Source organism: Kazachstania africana, chromosome 5, assembly GCF_000304475.1.
Source record: "Kazachstania africana CBS 2517 chromosome 5, complete genome".
Lineage (NCBI taxonomy): Eukaryota > Fungi > Ascomycota > Saccharomycetes > Saccharomycetales > Saccharomycetaceae > Kazachstania > Kazachstania africana.
In genome coordinates this window covers 900,596-918,844 of record NC_018944.1, presented here as the reverse complement: position 1 = coordinate 918,844, position 18,249 = coordinate 900,596, and the positions used below count along the sequence as shown (strand labels likewise).

The following is an 18,249-nucleotide window of genomic DNA, read 5'->3' as shown; positions in this document are numbered from 1 at the left end:
TCCCAGTTGCGTCACTTTCTCACGTTGCTGCATCTTTCTGCTTTCCGTTCACAGAACCGCAAAATTGAAAAAATTTCCATTTTCTTGAAGGGCAAGAAAGCTTGAAAGGTAAGCTAAATTGCTCGGAGGGTATTTTACTGCTCTATGCTTGCAGCACTTATTCAATGTGTGATTGTAACCACAAAAATGTGCATCGAGATAGTACGATAGAGATCTCATGGAGTATTCCCAGGGTGCCTATCAATAAAATGATACATATACGTCAGCATATACCTAATACAACCATGCTTCTCTCGTATAGCATCTTCTTAGAACTTGAAATATGTATCCCTTTCATTAAAGTACTCCTTAATATAAGGACCAAAACAGTCGAGTTTAATTTCTTTTCTAGCACAACAAAGAAGTAAATGAAGTGTTTCAAGTGAATTCTGACCCGTAGGGCAATTTCAACAGTGTATAGTACAACAATTCATTTGTAAAAGTACTGCTACACTTTACAGTTTCATCTAAACAGTGTATGCATGCGATACTTATCAAAACAATTCTGTAGTCAATGAAACTTCTAGATTTGTGGAAAGATAAACAAGTTTCAAAGTTAATTACATATAAACGACTATCGAGTGCAGCATAAACGATTGATTTTGATTTGACGGACACATTAAATCGCCTGAAGAAATAGAAGCGGAGACATTGAACTGTGTCAAGTGTTGTAGGGTTATTGCCATTCATAGAAAAGAAGAAGAACCCATCTGCCGCAGCTAAGCAACAGCTTGAATAACAACCAACCTCTTATGCAGCTGCATGCAACATAGTTTAGTTACGGAACATTTTGAAGCCTAAAAGTAGTCAAAATGACTTTTCATAAGTGCATAAGGGAAAACCAACTTTGGAAATAGGCGTTCAGGAACTTTATGCACCCGCGATTTCTAGGATAAATAGTTCGCTCAGACCTGTTATAAAAATAATAACTCAAGTTGTCTACTAGAACTCTGTGATGAATGTTTTAGCAGCAGTAAATGCATGGGTATGTTGCTTTTACATCGAAAGTGCGCTTGTGACAGAACAGTAAAAACTTTCATATATAAATTACAGATAAATTTCCCTTCAAGTAGTACAAGTTCCAAGTTTTTTCACATATGTGACCAGCTAGATAATATTATGAGCAGCTTCTTTTCTTTTCAACATACGCAATGGCGCGTGCAGATGGTTGACCTTTTTTTTCTAATTGTCGCATTAGGATTAGTGAAGCGCATTGACGCAATACCGGTCAGATTGGCAAAAAGAGTGTCAATCAACAAATATGTTACAAAAGCAGGCATCACATTTTTCCAAGAAGTCGCTAATGATATATCTCAAGTAAAAGGTATAGTTTGCTCAGCTAGTGCTATCGCTGGTGTGACCGGTTTAATTGCTGCTGGCTTTGCTGTTTGTGTCGGGACTCTGGTAGTGGGAGCTATGGCATCCGCCTTAGCTGCAGGCCTCCGAGAATATGCTGCTGATAGCCAATGGGAATGGTATAAAGGTTCTGCTGAAGTGGGAAAACGAAGTGACGTCGTCAGTTTCGACCTTCCTAAACTTAATATGACTTTTTTTGGTGGCCCTGCTGTTACCTCCCAATATTATGAGGTAATTTCCACCTATCTTTTGGAGCACACTTCTAATATCACATTTCTGGCTCAAGCACAAACTGGTACTAGTAATCAAATTACAAAGCGTGACGAAGGTGACTACTTTGTTACATGGACATTTGATAGGGGAGATTTCAATACTACTGTGTATGCTCGTCCGGAAAGTGTGGCATCAGCAGCAGCAGCTCTGCTGGACCATATATCTAATGGTACCACGCTTCAAAAAAGAGATGAGGGAGAATGGGCATCATTCAATACTTATGGAATGAATGTTATTGCCTCAAATTTATGGATGCTTGATGAAGGTGAACAGATTGATGAAGCTGGGCCAGTCGTAGGGAATTGGATCACTTCGCAAGTTCAGTCATGTACAAACAGTCCAGAATGTTATGCAGTTGAAAGTAAGTTTTGTCTCGCAATTGGAGCTAGCTCAACGCCTGGAGATACGTCAATTATTGTAGGCGAAGCTTATATTCAAGCATTTGGAGGCATAGACAACGAATGCGACAGCTTATAAGGACGGTAGTTATATATAAAATATATTTTATAGATTTCTTTTTACCAAAACTTTTCTTTCGTTGAACTAGTGATGAGAAAAAGTATTTGTACAGACTAGGGTTGCTTATAATAAAGATCCTATAAATGTCGTCCATCCACAACAATAAACTCGTTTTGAGCACTGATTGAATTTGTTACATTAAGCCCCAACTCTACCTCTAAATTTAGCTCGGATCACACTATTCACAATCTCGTGATTTTGACCACTGCTGGTGCGACTAGAACCGTCAAACTAAACCCTCTAATGCGGTCCACAAACCAGCAAGAGATTAGTTAGGCTTTACTGAATTTCCTTTTTGCTCTCGATATGTGCAGTGGGTGTTCTCCCTCTATTTTTCTTTGATATGAATTAGATAGACTCATGACATGAGGTGTAAACCATTCCGCCTGAATAAACTATTCTTTTGGATTTTTCACCAGGCGCACTTCCGGTTCAATATTTAGGTAAACGTAATAGTCCTACCGTTGAATAGGTACTACAGCGATAATGATAAAATAGCCTTGTGATTTTCATTGGTCTTTTTTATTGTAAGGAAGGAATGAGTTATATTTCACGCCATTAAATGGCAACTTCAATCTTGAGACGCATTTCCCATTAGCGTCCTCTGCAACATGAAGTTTTATTGGACGATACAGGACAACCAAGGACAATTACAGAAAGAACCTTGGATGGAGGTCTTATTTTGTACTTCAACATATATTGCAAAGAAAATGCATTATTTACTGACAATATTGAGATTAATAGCTCGATGCTCTGGTATACTGGTTGATAATTTCATTCCTAATTTCCTAAGGCATATTACTGAGGTTCTCCTTTTAAACTTTTCGTTTTAACATGCCACACGGCAAGATGCCCTTATAATACTGCAGTGGAATGTCCATGTTGATCAAAAAAGGAAGGTATATTGAGTTCATACCACTTAAGATCCTCTGGGGTTGCTGCTCCCACACAAGATCATACCATAAAATGATGCGACGTTGTGGACGCAAGACTAATTTTGTCTGGTTAGCCCAAACTTCGTGTACCTTTGATAATTAATTGACTACCAGGAATATGAAGTAGCTGTCAGGGAGCCTCTAGAGACATAATGAAGTATTGAACTACGCTACGATATGAGCTGTGAAATAAATCGTTATTGAAAGACAAATCAGGCAAAGTAACGTTTTCCAGTAATGAACAGCCTAGATTTACGACCCTGCTGGGCATATACATGTACTTCATCCTTGTACCTCCTAACCTTTAAAGATACAACTCAATATACCACCATTCTCGGCTTGTCTGAAAGCGAGTCAACTATTGTTTCCTGGATACTATTTCTCAAGGTAAGGGAAGACAGTAGTATTGAAAAAACCTTATCAAGTATGGTGAGAGACTTTCCTTTTTAATCAGCACTGTTGAAATATGCGAACATGCAACAAAACCCTAACAATAACAAGAGTGGAATAACAATATCACTTGATTATATAGGATATATTTCTGAAAGAAGGTTATTTTTAAAACTGTTAGTCGTTACGAAGATAAACAAGATATCCTTGATTACTTACCTATGCGGCCCGCATATTTATATCAGTCAGAAATAAACCTTCCAATAAACTTGTTAAGTCCTGAAGCCCCAATCGCTAGCAATAGTAACGTAAGTACCGGCCTAAAACGTAAGTTTTCTTTGAAACTTAACCATGCTCTATTGTAAACCTTATTTTTTGAACATGTCTTTGGTCCATTTATCTGAGTGCAAACTGAGTAGAGTACTTCTGATATTTGTTCCATCCTTTTATTACGAAGACCCTCATACCGGTTGACTTGGTCACGCGAGAAAGTGTTGACTAGCTGTTCTTCTTCTTGACTCTTTCCAAGGAGAAGTCTTGAACATCTGTCGACCCATTTTTTTTTTTCATCTGTGGTTTTGCCATCAATTTTGCTTAGCATATCAAAAACCTCACACTTTTGCACGGAAGGTCTACCGGAGTATTTATCTTTCAAAAAGTGAAATAAAGTGAAAGCTGAAATAGAATTGGAATGTTTTTGGCAGAAGTCATTAAGCTCTTGAACGATGTCGTCTTGGACAGATTTGATAATCAAACTGCGTAACGAATTCTCAAAGCATTTACTTAAAATAGTTCTGGCTGACTCATCCATTTCAGTAAAGTCAAGTATGCCGGATTTGAAGTATTCATATAAGTAAACATTTGACTTTAACAAATGTTCAAAAAGTGCATTTGACCATTTTTCAAAATCTTCCTTTTTTGAAAGTTTGGGTGACATAACCCCCTCATCGTTCCAGTTAAGATTTTCAACCTCTTTGATCAATTGTCGCACAAAATTTGTAGTATCGGTTTTGTTTACTACTGAATTTTCCTGCACATTCATATTTGTATTATTTTTGCGATGCATATAAGGTACAATATTATTCTAATTTCACTAATTTGATGAGATAAGCCGTAAATAACATTCTTATTATGATTTCTGGGCCCTTCTACTAAGGAACACGCTTCTCGAGAAAAAAATCTGAAGGCAAAGAATGCAAAGCAAATTGTTTTGCGCGAAAGTTCCCCGTAATGGTTGAGTTTTGAATCTGAAATACCTATGTTGCAAGGAGAAAAGTTTGCGGCAAATTTAGGATATTTTCTCTAAAAAGTAGTTTGTACTATTGTAACTATTAAGAACATACTTTCATTACAGCAGAGTTGCATATCCAGAGTGCGACACTGCTCATTGGATTTACGAAAAGAACACATTTTTCCTATACCAAACTTTTTGTTTTAGTCAATGTCTATACCATCCATTTTACCTCTGCTGAAGAAAAAATGTTTTGTATATTTGATTATAGGTACAATACTTAGTCTTAATCTTTTGTTATTCCTGGGAACAATTAATGTAGCGCTTCCCAAGTTGGCCGGTATTACATTTCTACAAAAATTTCTCTTAAGAACTGGCATTAATGCTTCTTCTTCCATCGCTTATGGTTCAAAGTGTGTTACACTTTTTTTATTGGGGCTATCACTGCTATATATAAACGATCCTTTCAAAATAGTCATTTACAAAGCCTTAATGTGGAATATTTTAATACATGCTACATCTGTTGGATTTCTTTCAGGCCTCGAAAATTACGCTTCAGATATTGGTCTCAAAGATTACAAGCTGCTCAGTACATAGTTGTGTGTCACATATATCATGTAAATTTGATTTTGGTATAGATAAAGTCATCAAATTTTAAGACATCTAGCAACTCGTCATATAAATAGCCGTCAGTATGAGAAATCCTTGCATTTGATAGCATATTAGGGAAACTATAACGTTTCATTACACAAAAACTATCAGCTAATTCATTACTGAATGAGTCAAGCAATGCAACGGAATAGAAAAGCATGTTATAACACCCAGAATGAAAAATGTGAGAGTTAAAGTAAAAAAATCCTGAAGGAACTGGTTTCATATTGACAGTCGCTGTAATGAATACCTTCAAAAAACTGCGAAAACTACTGCTTATAGTAACCCTGTGACAATGGCAGAGATATTCATGGGAATAATAAATGACAGGGATTTTAGAGGCCTGACAGGCAGTTTAGTAGATTGAAAGCCGCTTCCCATTAACCCTACTTGTCATTTTGGTGCTATTGGCTTTATTTTTGATACTTGTTAGGTTAGCATTCACAAACAAATTGCCTGGTTAACCCTTTGTAGCATTCTGGGATAGGAAGAGTTATACGTCCTTTACGAGAAAAAACATTTCTGAATAGAATATATGACATAGTATTGTTTTTTGTTATCTCTGCTGAAAAACCAGTAAAGTAAGAAACTGTATATTTCTATTTTTGGGTTTTCATTGTACGTAGGAAACGGCGGTAGCAGATAGGAAATAACTTTCACAAGCTATGTCAAGTGCAATATTTCTCAGGATGAGACCTCAACCTCTACAATCGTTTAACCATTCCTTCAAATAGCGAGGGGTAGCTATTCACCTACATAGGCTGCAAGAGTAGTACTACCGATACTAATGTGACAAGCAGAACAGTAGTTTACTACATTACATCATTCCATTAAAAGTTATGCTTCTTGCACCTTCTTAGTTTAGCTGGTCTACAACATTTACATTAAAAATAGAATCAAATTTGCACGGAAACCAGCCCTTGGAACGCAGTAGTTGCATTGACACTTCAAACAGTCTTCGAGCATCTCAATGGCTGTGGGAAGAAAGCTACCAAAAAAGCTCATGATCAAAATTATGGTGATCATACCATCCATCATATTCACAGACATGATACAAGTATTTATGCGCCCCAATTCGAGTACTTGTTACGAGAGGTAGTGGTAGATTTGTTATCACGAGTAGTGTTATAGGGCATTGACTTAACGAATATGATACTGTTATGGCTCTTCAAGGATAGAAAAAATGTCAGACTCCTAATTATTGACTTTGCCAGAGGGTACTAGTATCCACAAACAGAATTTGCCCGAATGAATTATGCTGCTCTTAATATACCATGAAACGGAAGTCAGCGAAAGGAAGTAAAAGTGCTGCAACCTTACCTATCCTGTTCAAACTACTACATTCATACCGGAGGGACCAGAGTATATATCTACAATTGGTTGATGATTGAATTCAAAAACTACGGAATAATACGTATTACAAATTTCTCGAGCTAAAGGGAAAGCATCATAAAGTTTTTGACAAATACTCAGTTTTTTGCCCTTTTTCTGTTTTAAATGAAGAAGACAAGAGTGGTAGCAGGTTTTGGCACTTGTACTTGTATTAATGTAAGAAGGAAAGTGGCTGCTGGACGCTATGTCAATAATGAGTGATTTTGTAAAATCATCCTCTCTATCTCATCTTGTGCACGCTAAATGGTCTTTCCATTAGTTAGGTCACATTCGAACAGACAAGACTCAAACAATTGTCTATTCTCCCGTTCATATCAGCCAAAGGAAAAGGGTGTATTCATTCTATCGCGGTTTTAGCTGCTTTTAAAAGTGAGGTTCAGCCTAGGGCGACGTTGCTGATATGTATCAAGATGGTTTCCTCATAAATATACTATAATTTCCCGTTAGAGTTCTAGTTTTTGAAGACGAGGAGCATAAAATGTTTTGCTATTTGTCATTCATCAAAAATTAATCGTTATTCTTGTTGATGTTCAGCTTCTACCTACAAAATTGAAATTTTAAACCAGAAGGTGAGCCGTACTGCCTTTCGAAAAATAGAGGCGATGGCCATTGCAAACAACAGGGAGCTAGCTACGGAAATAACATCTGAAATGTCTGAGAGTAATCATGCAGACAATTAAAATAATGTGCCTTTATCAATGGATATGGTATTTTGGAATGGTTCTATGATATCAATGGTATCAACTGATGAAGAATTGGCGTAGCTCATCCGAAACAAATGAACAGACATCGAACGGAAATGGTCGTGAAACTATATGGTATCTACAGGAGTCACTGGTGTTTCTTTTTCCTTTCAATATTAGATATTGGTTGGCTTATGAAATAAGTGTCTATAGCATGAGAGTAAACCGGATAGTTAACCTGAATTTATAGTTTACCAAAACCTTTTGAAAATGCAACTTACGCGGTATTATTTGAAATAGTGTATTATAATGGACTTCTTTTGCTCAGATCTTGAAATGCAATCTTTCATTTTGAACACAATCACGTATATTTTTGCGAGCCAGTAGAAGCTCCATTATATGAATACACAACAGCAAGCTTTATTATTTCCTTCCATCAAGCTGATACGGACTCACGTTTCAAAATTTCTATTAAAGAATTCCCCTTCTATAAATATCTTGAATCTGGAGAAAAGTATATATGTTACTTACAAATAGAACGATGATTTAAATCATTCTTTTCAAAGTTGCAACTTGAATGTCGCAAGCAATCTTGAAACTATCGTGGAACTTTGCCTTCACTGTCTCCTTTTTTGGCACCGTAATTCTATCCAGTTCAATGTAGTTCAGCTTCTTCTCATAATAAGGAACTAGATCATGATTAGTGATGACTTTAGCTATCAGAGAGTCACATGATGGATGGACCTTTTTAAAGTGCTCAATAGTGGCATTGGCAATTTCAATACCGCAGCCTTTACCAAATGAAGTGAAAGCAGTCACCTCGAATGAATTTGGGATTTCTGAGGCTGGGAAAGTCTTGTAAGCTATTGTAGCCAGGACGTTTTCAAATGAAAAGTTGTAATGGCCGGGTACATCGCTGCTGTATAATGGATAACTTCCTGTTGTTCCGATTAACTTCAGCTCACTGCTGATATCCTTTATATCATTCACTAAAAGGTAAAGCATGGTACCTTCTTCATCGAGACCGAAGTCATGGCAGAATGATTCATGGTCTTGGACTCTGTCACTTTGGACAGCATTGAATTTGTATCTTGGTAGATCATAGCCTTTGTTCAAAATGGCCGTTAATGCCCTCAAAGTGCCATCGGAACATTTTTGTAAAACTGGCCCAGATATTACTATTATACTATTTTCTGCTGAAGTCATGTTTGAAGAACTGTCTTGTTGAGGTAATTTATCAGCTGTGAATTACAATTCGAAATCTTCCGTTTCTTTTTATATGATTCTCGGATTCCTAAGCTCGAGATCGATGACCCATTTCATATGAAAAATTGTGGATGCACCGGGTGCGGCAGTGTATCCGTAGCAACGGCAAGTTCATTGTGTCTTAGAGAAGGCCACCTCGATATATGGAGCTGGAGCCGTGTTTATGAACAATCGTTCTGACAGTACACAGAGTTCAAAATGTATGGTCACAGGTTGTGATGGCAAGTCACAAAGGTGTAAATACATAAACAATAAGGATATGAAGGATCCTTGCGATTAGATAATCTATGTTACGCCGTGGAGGATGAGTAAGGCTATGTTTGTATAGACACAAATGCCAGTGAGTTCCAATTTTTATTCATCTGAATGGCACTATTGCACGGGTGTGTTCACCTCCCCTCAGTGGAAAAGGCAACTATACTTGAATGTGATGATTGTGACTCATTAATTTTTTTTGTGACTTTTGGTGCCGTGTTTTACGTTTACAGAAAGGAATAGGATCTCCATTGCATCCTCTTGGGCCTATTCAGTTTTGAGGAGATAGGAATGGTCGTGATTAGCTCAATCTGTTGTGCTATCTATGTGTGGTTTTTTTGTCTTGCTCAAGGCCCCATTTTGTAGTAGTTTATCCCCCAATATTTGGTCATCTTGAAAGTAATAGAAGCCACTTGGACGCAGAATCCTGGAGAAGAAGACGGTGAAGTTATACACATACTTAACGGCGAGAGCTAGATAAAGTTCCGCAGATGAAAATTGGATCACTCCAAACAGATTTATTTCTACAAATTTCGTAGCTGTAAAACTATTTCAACAGCCATGATCAATCATTATTATGAAGTATCCATGGTTATTCTGCATGAGAATATCCTTTGACGTTTTTGCCTTTTAAAGTTTTTCTATCTAGCGATAACTTTTCAGATGATAGTTCCTATTCTAAAAATAAAAAAGTTATTATTAACTAAACTCTGATGGTTCGAAATTATAAAATGTTGACTCGTTATTTTTTTATATAAAAACTTCTATATGCTGCATAAATGATCATTTTTATTGGAAATCTATTGTGGTGATATTTACAGTTTATTTTTCTCCCTTAAGTATCTGCTTATTTTAGATCAGCAACAACTCTGGACCAACCTTTATGTTCTTGTCTACCGTATTGGATGTCACCAATCCACGCAGCGATTTGCTTGGTTAATGCACCCGATTGTTCACCTGGTAATAATGGAACATTGATCGATTCACCTTTCCAACCAATTTCCTTGATAGGAGAGACGATAGCGGCAGTACCAGAACCAAAGGCTTCTACCAATTCACCATTCTTGGATCTTTCTGCGACTTCAGTTATGGTACAGTAACGTTCGTTGATATCCCATTCATTCGAATCTAATCTTTCTCTTGCTAAATTTAAGATGGAGTCTCTAGTAACACCTTCTAAGATGGTACCATCTAGTGGAGCGGTAACTAGTTCTTTTTTACCTGTAGCAAGGTTTTGGAAAACGAAAAAGGCATTCATTGTACCAACTTCAGTAATGTTGTGTTCAGGACCAAATAGCCATAGATTTTGTTGATAACCTCTTTCAGCAGCTTGTAATTGTGGTAAGACACATGGAGCATAGTTAGCACCTAATTTCTTGTCACCAACACCACCTGGCCAAGCTCTAGTAGCGTAATCGGTAGCTTCCAATTTGACGGCTTTGAAACCAGTCTTGTAGTAAGGACCGACAGGGGAACAGATGACATAAAGTAAGGCTTTATCTGGAGTAGAGACACCTAGGCCAACGCTGGTACCAATCATAGTTGGTCTAATATATAGAGAATAACCTTGACCAACTGGAATCAAATGTTTATCTTGCTCAATTAAAGTACCGATCAATTTGAGCAGTTCTTCCTCATCAAACTTTGGTAGACAGATTCTAGCAGCAGATTTATTCATACGTTTCATGTTCATATCTGGACGGAACATAGTGATTTTATTATCTTCAGTTCTGTAAGCCTTCATACCTTCAAATAATTCGAAGGCGTAGTGGAAGACAATTGTAGCAGGATCCAAAGATAATGGAGCATAAGGCTTAATTTCTGGATTGGCCCAACCTTTTTCTTCGGTCCATTCCACAGTTAACATATGATCTGTGAAAGTTTGACCGAAAACTAATTGATCATTAGGTTTTGGTTGGGATGGAGTTGTAGTTCTTGTGACAGTAAGTTTAGAAGAGTCTAAAGGAGCAGACATGTTTTCTATAGAGATCTTCAACTGTTGAGAATACAGAGTGAGATACAAATTTCGACGTTAAGTGCCTTTTTATACGTGCCCATATGCTTATTTCTTTTTCACTTTCCTTTTGCCGGTGCCGCAATACTCGAAGACCAACCGTGTGTCGGTTAGAGCCGGCAAGACAAACGATGAGTCAAAATATTGAAATGCAAGAGCCGGCCGTTGGTTTGGTAACGCGCCAGACACAGTGAGTCAATTGGCATGCACTGTTCAGGTCTGTGGTCCCCCCTGGCCGCAGTAAGCAGTCTTACATGTTCTGTACTATTAGTAGTATCATATCGAAGCTTAGAGAATAGTACTGTTTTGGTACCTGAATGTACGGCAGAAGCATATTTAGAAGCTAAGAAGCGGTGAGGCCAGAAACAAGAGAAACCGGTTATCACCTGCCGTGAAAGATGGGTCACAGCTTTGTCATACTGTTTATTCATGCAAGAGTGGGGGAAGTTCAACATATTGAGAAACTGAAGAAAGGGAATAATAGTCAGCCAACATACAATACAATAGCGTATGTATATACAATTGATCTGATTGTGTATATCTCATTCTTGAAAAATTAAAATAACATCGTCATATAGAATATATTTCAATTTCACTCCGTATACGTAGTTACCTCCTGCTGACAATCAACAAGACTGTCCTGATCCGAAATACGACAATTACGCAACAAGAACAAACAAAAAAAACTGGAGATTTATAGAAGCTTCGTTGGACTGTACATCCGTACATACATCCATACATTTTGTAGTTAATTTTGATTGGTTTTTTTTTGAAGTTTTTTTTTCCCTGATGAAAAATTTCAGAAAAACAATGCAGGCGAGCGTTGCGAGTTCTTCTTCGTGGATTTCCCTGCTGAAACAAATTAATTCCAGGCTGATTGCATCGCTTTCTCGGGGACCAAACTGTTTCCTTGCTTGTGGGTGGACTGCCACCACTCCCACTGTGGCACAAAGACCAACCTCAGTTTGTCGTCCAGACGGGAACTCCTACAGACGTTCTGTCCTAGGCCCATCCATCGCTACCATCTCTGCCTAACGGGTAGGCAGAGATTCTATCGAGCATGAACCCGTGTAGGAGGGATTCTATCCGTAGCGATAGTATGCGCACTGAGCAAACTATCAAGATTAAAGAATATACTGAAATTGTCAAATTGTAGTGTATTGCCTCATTTAGAGCATAACTTGCATAGCAAATAATCATCAAACAAAGATGGCTAGAGGACCGTATGTTACTAGTTCAAAACAAGACGTTTTTGTGAATGCAGATATAACCATAAATGCACAATATCGAACTATATGGCATTCCAAAAGACGATTGAGATTAAGATGAGTTTTTGTTCATTAATTTACTAACAATTTTATTCCCAATCTCATTTATCAAACAGAAAGAAGCATCTCAAGAGATTAGCAGCTCCACACCACTGGTTACTAGATAAATTATCCGGTTGTTACGCCCCAAGACCATCTGCTGGTCCACACAAGTTACGTGAATCCTTACCATTAATCGTTTTCTTAAGAAACAGATTAAAGTATGCTTTAAACGGTCGTGAAGTTAAGGCTATCATGATGCAACGTCACGTTAAAGTTGACGGTAAGGTCAGAACTGACTCTACCTACCCAGCTGGTTTCATGGATGTCATCACTTTAGAAGCCACTAACGAAAACTTCAGATTAGTCTACGATGTTAAAGGTAGATTTGCTGTCCACCGTATCACCGACGAAGAAGCTTCTTACAAATTAGGTAAAGTTAGAAAGGTTCAATTAGGTAAGAAAGGTGTTCCATACGTTGTTACCCACGACGGTAGAACCATCAGATACCCAGACCCAAATATCAAGATTAACGACACCGTTAAGATTGACTTAGCTACCGGTAAGATCTCCGACTACATCAAATTCGATGCTGGTAAATTAGTTTACGTTACTGGTGGTCGTAACTTGGGTAGAATTGGTACCATTGTTCACAAGGAAAGACACGATGGTGGTTTCGATTTAGTTCACATCAAGGACTCCTTAGACAACACTTTCGTCACCAGATTATCTAACGTCTTCGTTATTGGTGAACCAGGTAAGCCATGGATCTCTTTACCAAAGGGTAAGGGTATCAAGTTAACCATTGCTGAAGAACGTGACAGAAGAAGAGCTCAACAAGGTTTATAAATAAAATTATGTTAACCTCTATTTAAATCTTTTTTTAATTTCCGTTATTCATATATAAACTTCAAAGCACAAAGTAAACTATTTCATTCAAAAGGTTTCCTCATATATAATTGATCTTTTTAGTTTGATCTCTATAATCTGTTAACCTGGTCAGTTATACCATATTAGCTTCCTAGTTAAATATTTCGCGCAGAATATTTTGCAAAAAAGCGGCTTATTAAATTGACACGTCTAATTTTAATTGGTGATATATTGAGTCATTACCATTAGATCGATAGCTGCTGATTGATAGCGTCAAGTCATACTATTTGAACTGGAGTATTCTGGCAAGAAATGGCTAGTGCTAAGAAACCCCGTAATCAAAAGGCTGGAACGCCGGACGTAGACGATCCTGCTGTTAAGTACACTAAGGATGTTTCAAATTTCAAACAACTCAGTCAAAACTGGCTTTTGAGAGATAAACCAGATACAGCTGGCAAATATCATACTTATTGTACTATTGTGACCTTGATTGCATTGGTAGCAAGATTTTACAAGATTTGGTACCCAAAAGAGGTCGTTTTTGATGAAGTCCATTTCGGTAAATTTGCTTCATATTACTTAGAAAGAACGTTCTTCTTCGATGTTCATCCCCCATTTGCTAAGATGATGATCGCTTTTATTGGTTGGCTTACAGGCTACGATGGTTCTTTCAAGTTTGATGAGATTGGATACAGTTACGAAACTAACCCAGCCCCATACTTGGCCTATCGTTCTTTCAATGCCATATTAGGTACTTTAACAGTCACCTTGGTGTTCAACACACTCAAAGAACTAAATTTCAAGGCTGTTACTTGTGCTTTTGGTGCTCTATTGGTCGCAATTGACAATGCACATGTCACTGAAACAAGATTGATTCTTTTGGATGCAATCTTGATCATCGCCATAGCTGCTAGTTTCTACTGCTATGTACGCTTTTACAAGGTTCAGTTAGTCGCCCCTTTTTCATCCTCTTGGTATTTCTGGCTCTATGCAACTGGTATTTCTCTATCCTTTGTTATGTCTACCAAATATATTGGTGTTATGACATATGCAGCTATAGGTACTGCTGTAGTTGTTAACTTATGGCAATTGTTGGATGTCCGTGCGGGACTAAACTTAAGAACTTTTATGAGACATTTCAGTAGAAGACTCAACGGTTTAGTACTCATTCCATTCGTTATTTACCTATTTTGGTTTTGGGTTCATTTTGAAATTTTAAATACTTCCGGTCCAGGTGATCCCTTTATGTCATCTGAATTCCAAGAAACTCTCTTTGATTCAGTTTCAACTATAGACTCCAAACAAGTCAATTTTCATGATATTGTGACTTTCAAACATACGGATACTGATGCATTTTTACATTCACATTTGCTCAATTATCCTTTGCGTTATGAAGATGGTCGTATATCATCTCAAGGTCAACAAGTTACTGCTTACGCCTTCGAGGATGCAAATAATCAATGGGAAATCCTACCAGCTAGAGGAAATGAAAACAATGAAATTGTCAAGCTGAATGAACCAATAAGATTAAGACATGTTGCTAGTAACACATATTTGCTAGCCCATGATGTTGCATCCCCATTATTCCCTACAAACGAAGAAATAACCACGATTTCTGAAGAGGAAGCTAACGGTGAAAGATACAAGGAAACATTATTTACTTTCCAACCATTGAAGAAAGGCGATGAAGGTCATGTTCTGAAATCTAAAATGGCTAGATTCCGTATATTCCATTTGGATACTGCAGTTGCTTTGTGGACACATAATGATGAATTTTTACCTGACTGGGCGTTTAATCAGCAGGAAGTTAATGGTAACAAAAAAATCACCGAGCCATCTAATAACTGGTCAGTCGATTCCATTGTTAATTTATCTGAAGAGAGAAAGAAATATGTCCCCAAGGTTGTCAAGTCAATGCCATTCCTAAGCAAATGGTTAGAACTTCAGAAGAACATGTTTGTTCAAAATAACAAGTTATCCTCCGAGCATCCATTTGCGTCTCAACCCGAATCTTGGCCTGGCAGTTTAAGTGGTGTCTCATTCTGGACTAGCGATGAGGAGAAAAAACAGATATATTTTATTGGAAATATAGTTGGCTGGTGGTTACAAGTCATTTCAATATGTGTCTTTGTTGGTATTGTATTAGCCGACATGATAACAAGACAACGTAGCTTTTTCGCATTAAATAAAATCACAAGAGAAAAGCTATATGGTCCAATTTCCTTTTTCTTTGCAGGTTGGGTATGCCATTATTTCCCATTCTTCTTGATGGGTCGTCAAAAGTTCCTTCATCATTACTTACCTGCTCATTTAATTGCCTGCATGCTCACTGCGGCAATATGGGAAGTTATTTTCAGTGATTGTAAATCATTACGTGTCACAAAGGATGAAGAAGAAGCCGGGGCCGCATTTGACAAAGATCCAAAAATATACAGCCTTCCGTTAAACTGTTTTTTCTTCATTGCTGCAGTTGCTGTATTCTCATTCTTTGTTTACTTCGCTCCTCTAATATATGGTGATGTTAGCTTGTCACCAGAGGGAGTGGTCGCTAGACAGTGGCTAGATATCAAGCTCAATTTTGCCAAACAATAGTGATATAGACTAATGTCGTTCAAAATTTTTAAAACTTATATAGTTTTTCTTTTCTATAAAACTACAATGAAAAGCTCATTTTTCAACTTAAAAGTGGAAATGGTAACTTTCTGTGCATCCTACATACAATTTCGATATAATTTGGTTCATTCTCAGCGGTTATATATCCATGTCTGATTAGAAAATCGACAAGAATTAGTCCACAATTTGGTTTGAATTCATTGTTTTGTAGTGCATCAATGACCTGCTGCAATGTAAGGAGTTTGAAGGACTCCACTTCATTATCGTTCGGAGTTGGAATGGTGCCATTTGGAAAAAACAAATCGAACGTATGTTCAACTTCTCCCACAATAAAGCTATTTTCTGTATTAAATTTTTCTAACTTTGTGTTTCCTTGATAAAATAAATAGGTCACCACACCGGTTGATATGACATTCTCTTCAATCATATCTTTTTTTAAACTGGCCTCCTCCGATGCTTCTTTTAAAACAGTTTCATAAACACCACAAGGGTATCCAATACCCCCTGCAACAGTATTATCCAACAACGATGGCCAGGTTGGTTTCGTAGCGGACCTTCTCGGAACCCAAAATTTTATTTCTCCCGTCACGGAATCGTACAAATAACCATTTATATGGACACCATATGTAACAATTCCGAGGATGCCGGCAGCTGCTCTTTCAACTAAAACGTAAGGCGTCTTATCAACCCATACCGGATACCTTTCGTTCCTCCATCCTTTAACACCTTCTATAGTGGACGTTTGGCACATTTCATGGGCTAGCGATGCTATCTGTTCATTCCTTGTCTCGAAAGAATCAGAAGTAAACCTAATCTCATGTTGGGTTTCATCAACCGTAAACATTTTCTCCATTAACCTAAAATTAACCCGTTTCATTTCTTGCACCACAAATCTACATACAAACCCAATCTTAACCCCTGTATGCGTTGTCAGATAGTAAACATTTTTTTTAAACTCCTCTGATATGGCATAATCTTCAGGCAAGTTGTCAACACGCTCAATGACATCTAAAAACGAAAAGGAATTGTCAATGTCATCTTTACTTCTTATAAGTATTTGTTTCCCGCTTTTACCAGTGATAACTGTAACCATCTTACACGCAGCAGCGTTCAGAAATAAGATCTAATTTTATCAATTTTCTTTCCAGGTACCTGAAATTTCATCGAGGACATCTCGGAGAGTCTCCGGTGCCATATTGAAATTGAAGAAAAAGTCACAGGAATTCAATTCCTGAACTTAGCTGTAGATAGCCCACTTCCCAGAAGTTCATTCGTCTGCAGATGGATGGCAGCAGTTCAGTGGAAGACCTTAATTCATTCATAAACGAGTAAAATGGAACGGGGAGTGTCTGTATTTCGTCAATGTTCTGACGCCTCCGCACGATTTCGATCTCGTCATCATCATCCGTATACAACAATTTCATTGCATTGATTAGGACCTTACCATCCGTCAGCGTAGCCCCGACGTCAATGGCAAAGGTCCAGACCAAAAGCTGTACGTCCTTACATCGTAGAAGAACATGGCGTCCCGATGTTCCGCTTACTTGATTAAGCAGAGATAGTAAAATATCATTGGATGGAGCGAAACTTTCGGAAGTATCACTGGTTTCCAGCAATAATTCCCATTTATGAAGCCTGAGCAGTTTTTCAAAGGTTACTTGCCCCAAATTGTTGTGGCATGTTGCACAAACTAGATTATCCGAATCATATTCAACTCTATCTTGGAATGTTTCAGCTACACCTAAGAAGTACGATCCACCTACCAATATTTCATATTTTAACGGGGCTAATGAATTATATTTCCCCAGGAGAACACCATTCCCTTTATCGTCGTTGATTGTAGGTTTGTGGCAATGCCAATAGTCCATAAATTCCATCCAGAATTCTGAGGGCATTTCATTCAGTTTCTTGCAGTTAGAGTTGTCAATAACTGGGTGCTTACACTTTTTACATCTCAAAGAGAACCCAGAGTATTGTAACAAATCTTTTTTGGACCATTTTTCTACTGATGAAGCAATTAATGCATCGTATTTGTCTGTGTAGTCAGCCGCTTTAGCGTTTAGTCGAAGCACAAACTCAGCTTGGCTCCCTTTTTTGAACTGAGAGACACTTTCATTGTAAATTGCCTTATCAGGAAGCTCTATCTTTGTCATATGAGCATCTTCTGTTCCCTCATCGACTACTTGCAACGTTAATTCTCTTTCCGCTACGCTTTCTACCTTGACGCTGTAGACTCCTTCCAGCACAACTGATATGATCCCAATTCTTGGTAAATACTCACACAAATACTTCATTGGCCGTTCCGTCCTTTTACGTCTTAGCTGTCTTATTGGAAAGTATGCTTGCACTAATAATCAAATATCAAATTGAGAATCATTTTTCTTATTGGATAAATAAAAAACCATTTCTGATCTTTATTGAAATTACAAGAAATATAGACAGATATATATGTCCA

The 18,249-nt window shown here is 37.6% G+C and overlaps 8 protein-coding genes across 8 annotated transcripts; 3 read left to right on the top strand and 5 right to left on the bottom strand.

Moving 5' to 3' along the window:
* Positions 1 to 1,020: 1,020 nt before the first annotated feature.
* KAFR0E04500 (uncharacterized protein) lies at positions 1,021 to 2,145 on the top strand (the record flags this gene model as incomplete). The annotated part of the gene is made up of 1 exon (XM_003957687.1): positions 1,021 to 2,145. One exon carries the CDS (start codon positions 1,021 to 1,023, stop codon positions 2,143 to 2,145), a length of 1,125 nt encoding a protein of 374 aa, XP_003957736.1.
* A 1,608-nt stretch (positions 2,146 to 3,753) lies between these two features.
* KAFR0E04495 (DUF5314 domain-containing protein) lies at positions 3,754 to 4,578 on the bottom strand (the record flags this gene model as incomplete). Its single annotated transcript, XM_003957686.1, has 1 exon — positions 3,754 to 4,578. One exon carries the CDS (start codon positions 4,576 to 4,578, stop codon positions 3,754 to 3,756), a length of 825 nt encoding a protein of 274 aa, XP_003957735.1.
* Positions 4,579 to 8,015: 3,437 nt separating this feature from the next.
* On the bottom strand, positions 8,016 to 8,675 carry RMD6 (Rmd6p; the record flags this gene model as incomplete). Its single annotated transcript, XM_003957685.1, has 1 exon — positions 8,016 to 8,675. The coding sequence occupies one exon, from the start codon at positions 8,673 to 8,675 to the stop codon at positions 8,016 to 8,018; it is 660 nt and encodes a 219-aa protein (XP_003957734.1).
* A 1,162-nt stretch (positions 8,676 to 9,837) lies between these two features.
* On the bottom strand, positions 9,838 to 10,965 carry BAT2 (branched-chain-amino-acid transaminase BAT2; the record flags this gene model as incomplete). The annotated part of the gene is made up of 1 exon (XM_003957684.1): positions 9,838 to 10,965. One exon carries the CDS (start codon positions 10,963 to 10,965, stop codon positions 9,838 to 9,840), a length of 1,128 nt encoding a protein of 375 aa, XP_003957733.1.
* Positions 10,966 to 12,213: 1,248 nt separating this feature from the next.
* On the top strand, positions 12,214 to 13,160 carry RPS4A (40S ribosomal protein eS4; the record flags this gene model as incomplete). Its single annotated transcript, XM_003957683.1, has 2 exons — positions 12,214 to 12,227; positions 12,389 to 13,160. 2 exons carry the CDS (start codon positions 12,214 to 12,216, stop codon positions 13,158 to 13,160), a joined length of 786 nt encoding a protein of 261 aa, XP_003957732.1.
* A 333-nt stretch (positions 13,161 to 13,493) lies between these two features.
* PMT4 (dolichyl-phosphate-mannose-protein mannosyltransferase) lies at positions 13,494 to 15,773 on the top strand (the record flags this gene model as incomplete). The annotated part of the gene is made up of 1 exon (XM_003957682.1): positions 13,494 to 15,773. One exon carries the CDS (start codon positions 13,494 to 13,496, stop codon positions 15,771 to 15,773), a length of 2,280 nt encoding a protein of 759 aa, XP_003957731.1.
* An 82-nt stretch (positions 15,774 to 15,855) lies between these two features.
* KAFR0E04450 (uncharacterized protein) lies at positions 15,856 to 16,887 on the bottom strand (the record flags this gene model as incomplete). The annotated part of the gene is made up of 1 exon (XM_003957681.1): positions 15,856 to 16,887. One exon carries the CDS (start codon positions 16,885 to 16,887, stop codon positions 15,856 to 15,858), a length of 1,032 nt encoding a protein of 343 aa, XP_003957730.1.
* A 121-nt stretch (positions 16,888 to 17,008) lies between these two features.
* On the bottom strand, positions 17,009 to 18,088 carry IPA1 (putative polyadenylation protein; the record flags this gene model as incomplete). The annotated part of the gene is made up of 1 exon (XM_003957680.1): positions 17,009 to 18,088. One exon carries the CDS (start codon positions 18,086 to 18,088, stop codon positions 17,009 to 17,011), a length of 1,080 nt encoding a protein of 359 aa, XP_003957729.1.
* Between the last annotated feature and the right edge of the window lie 161 nt (positions 18,089 to 18,249).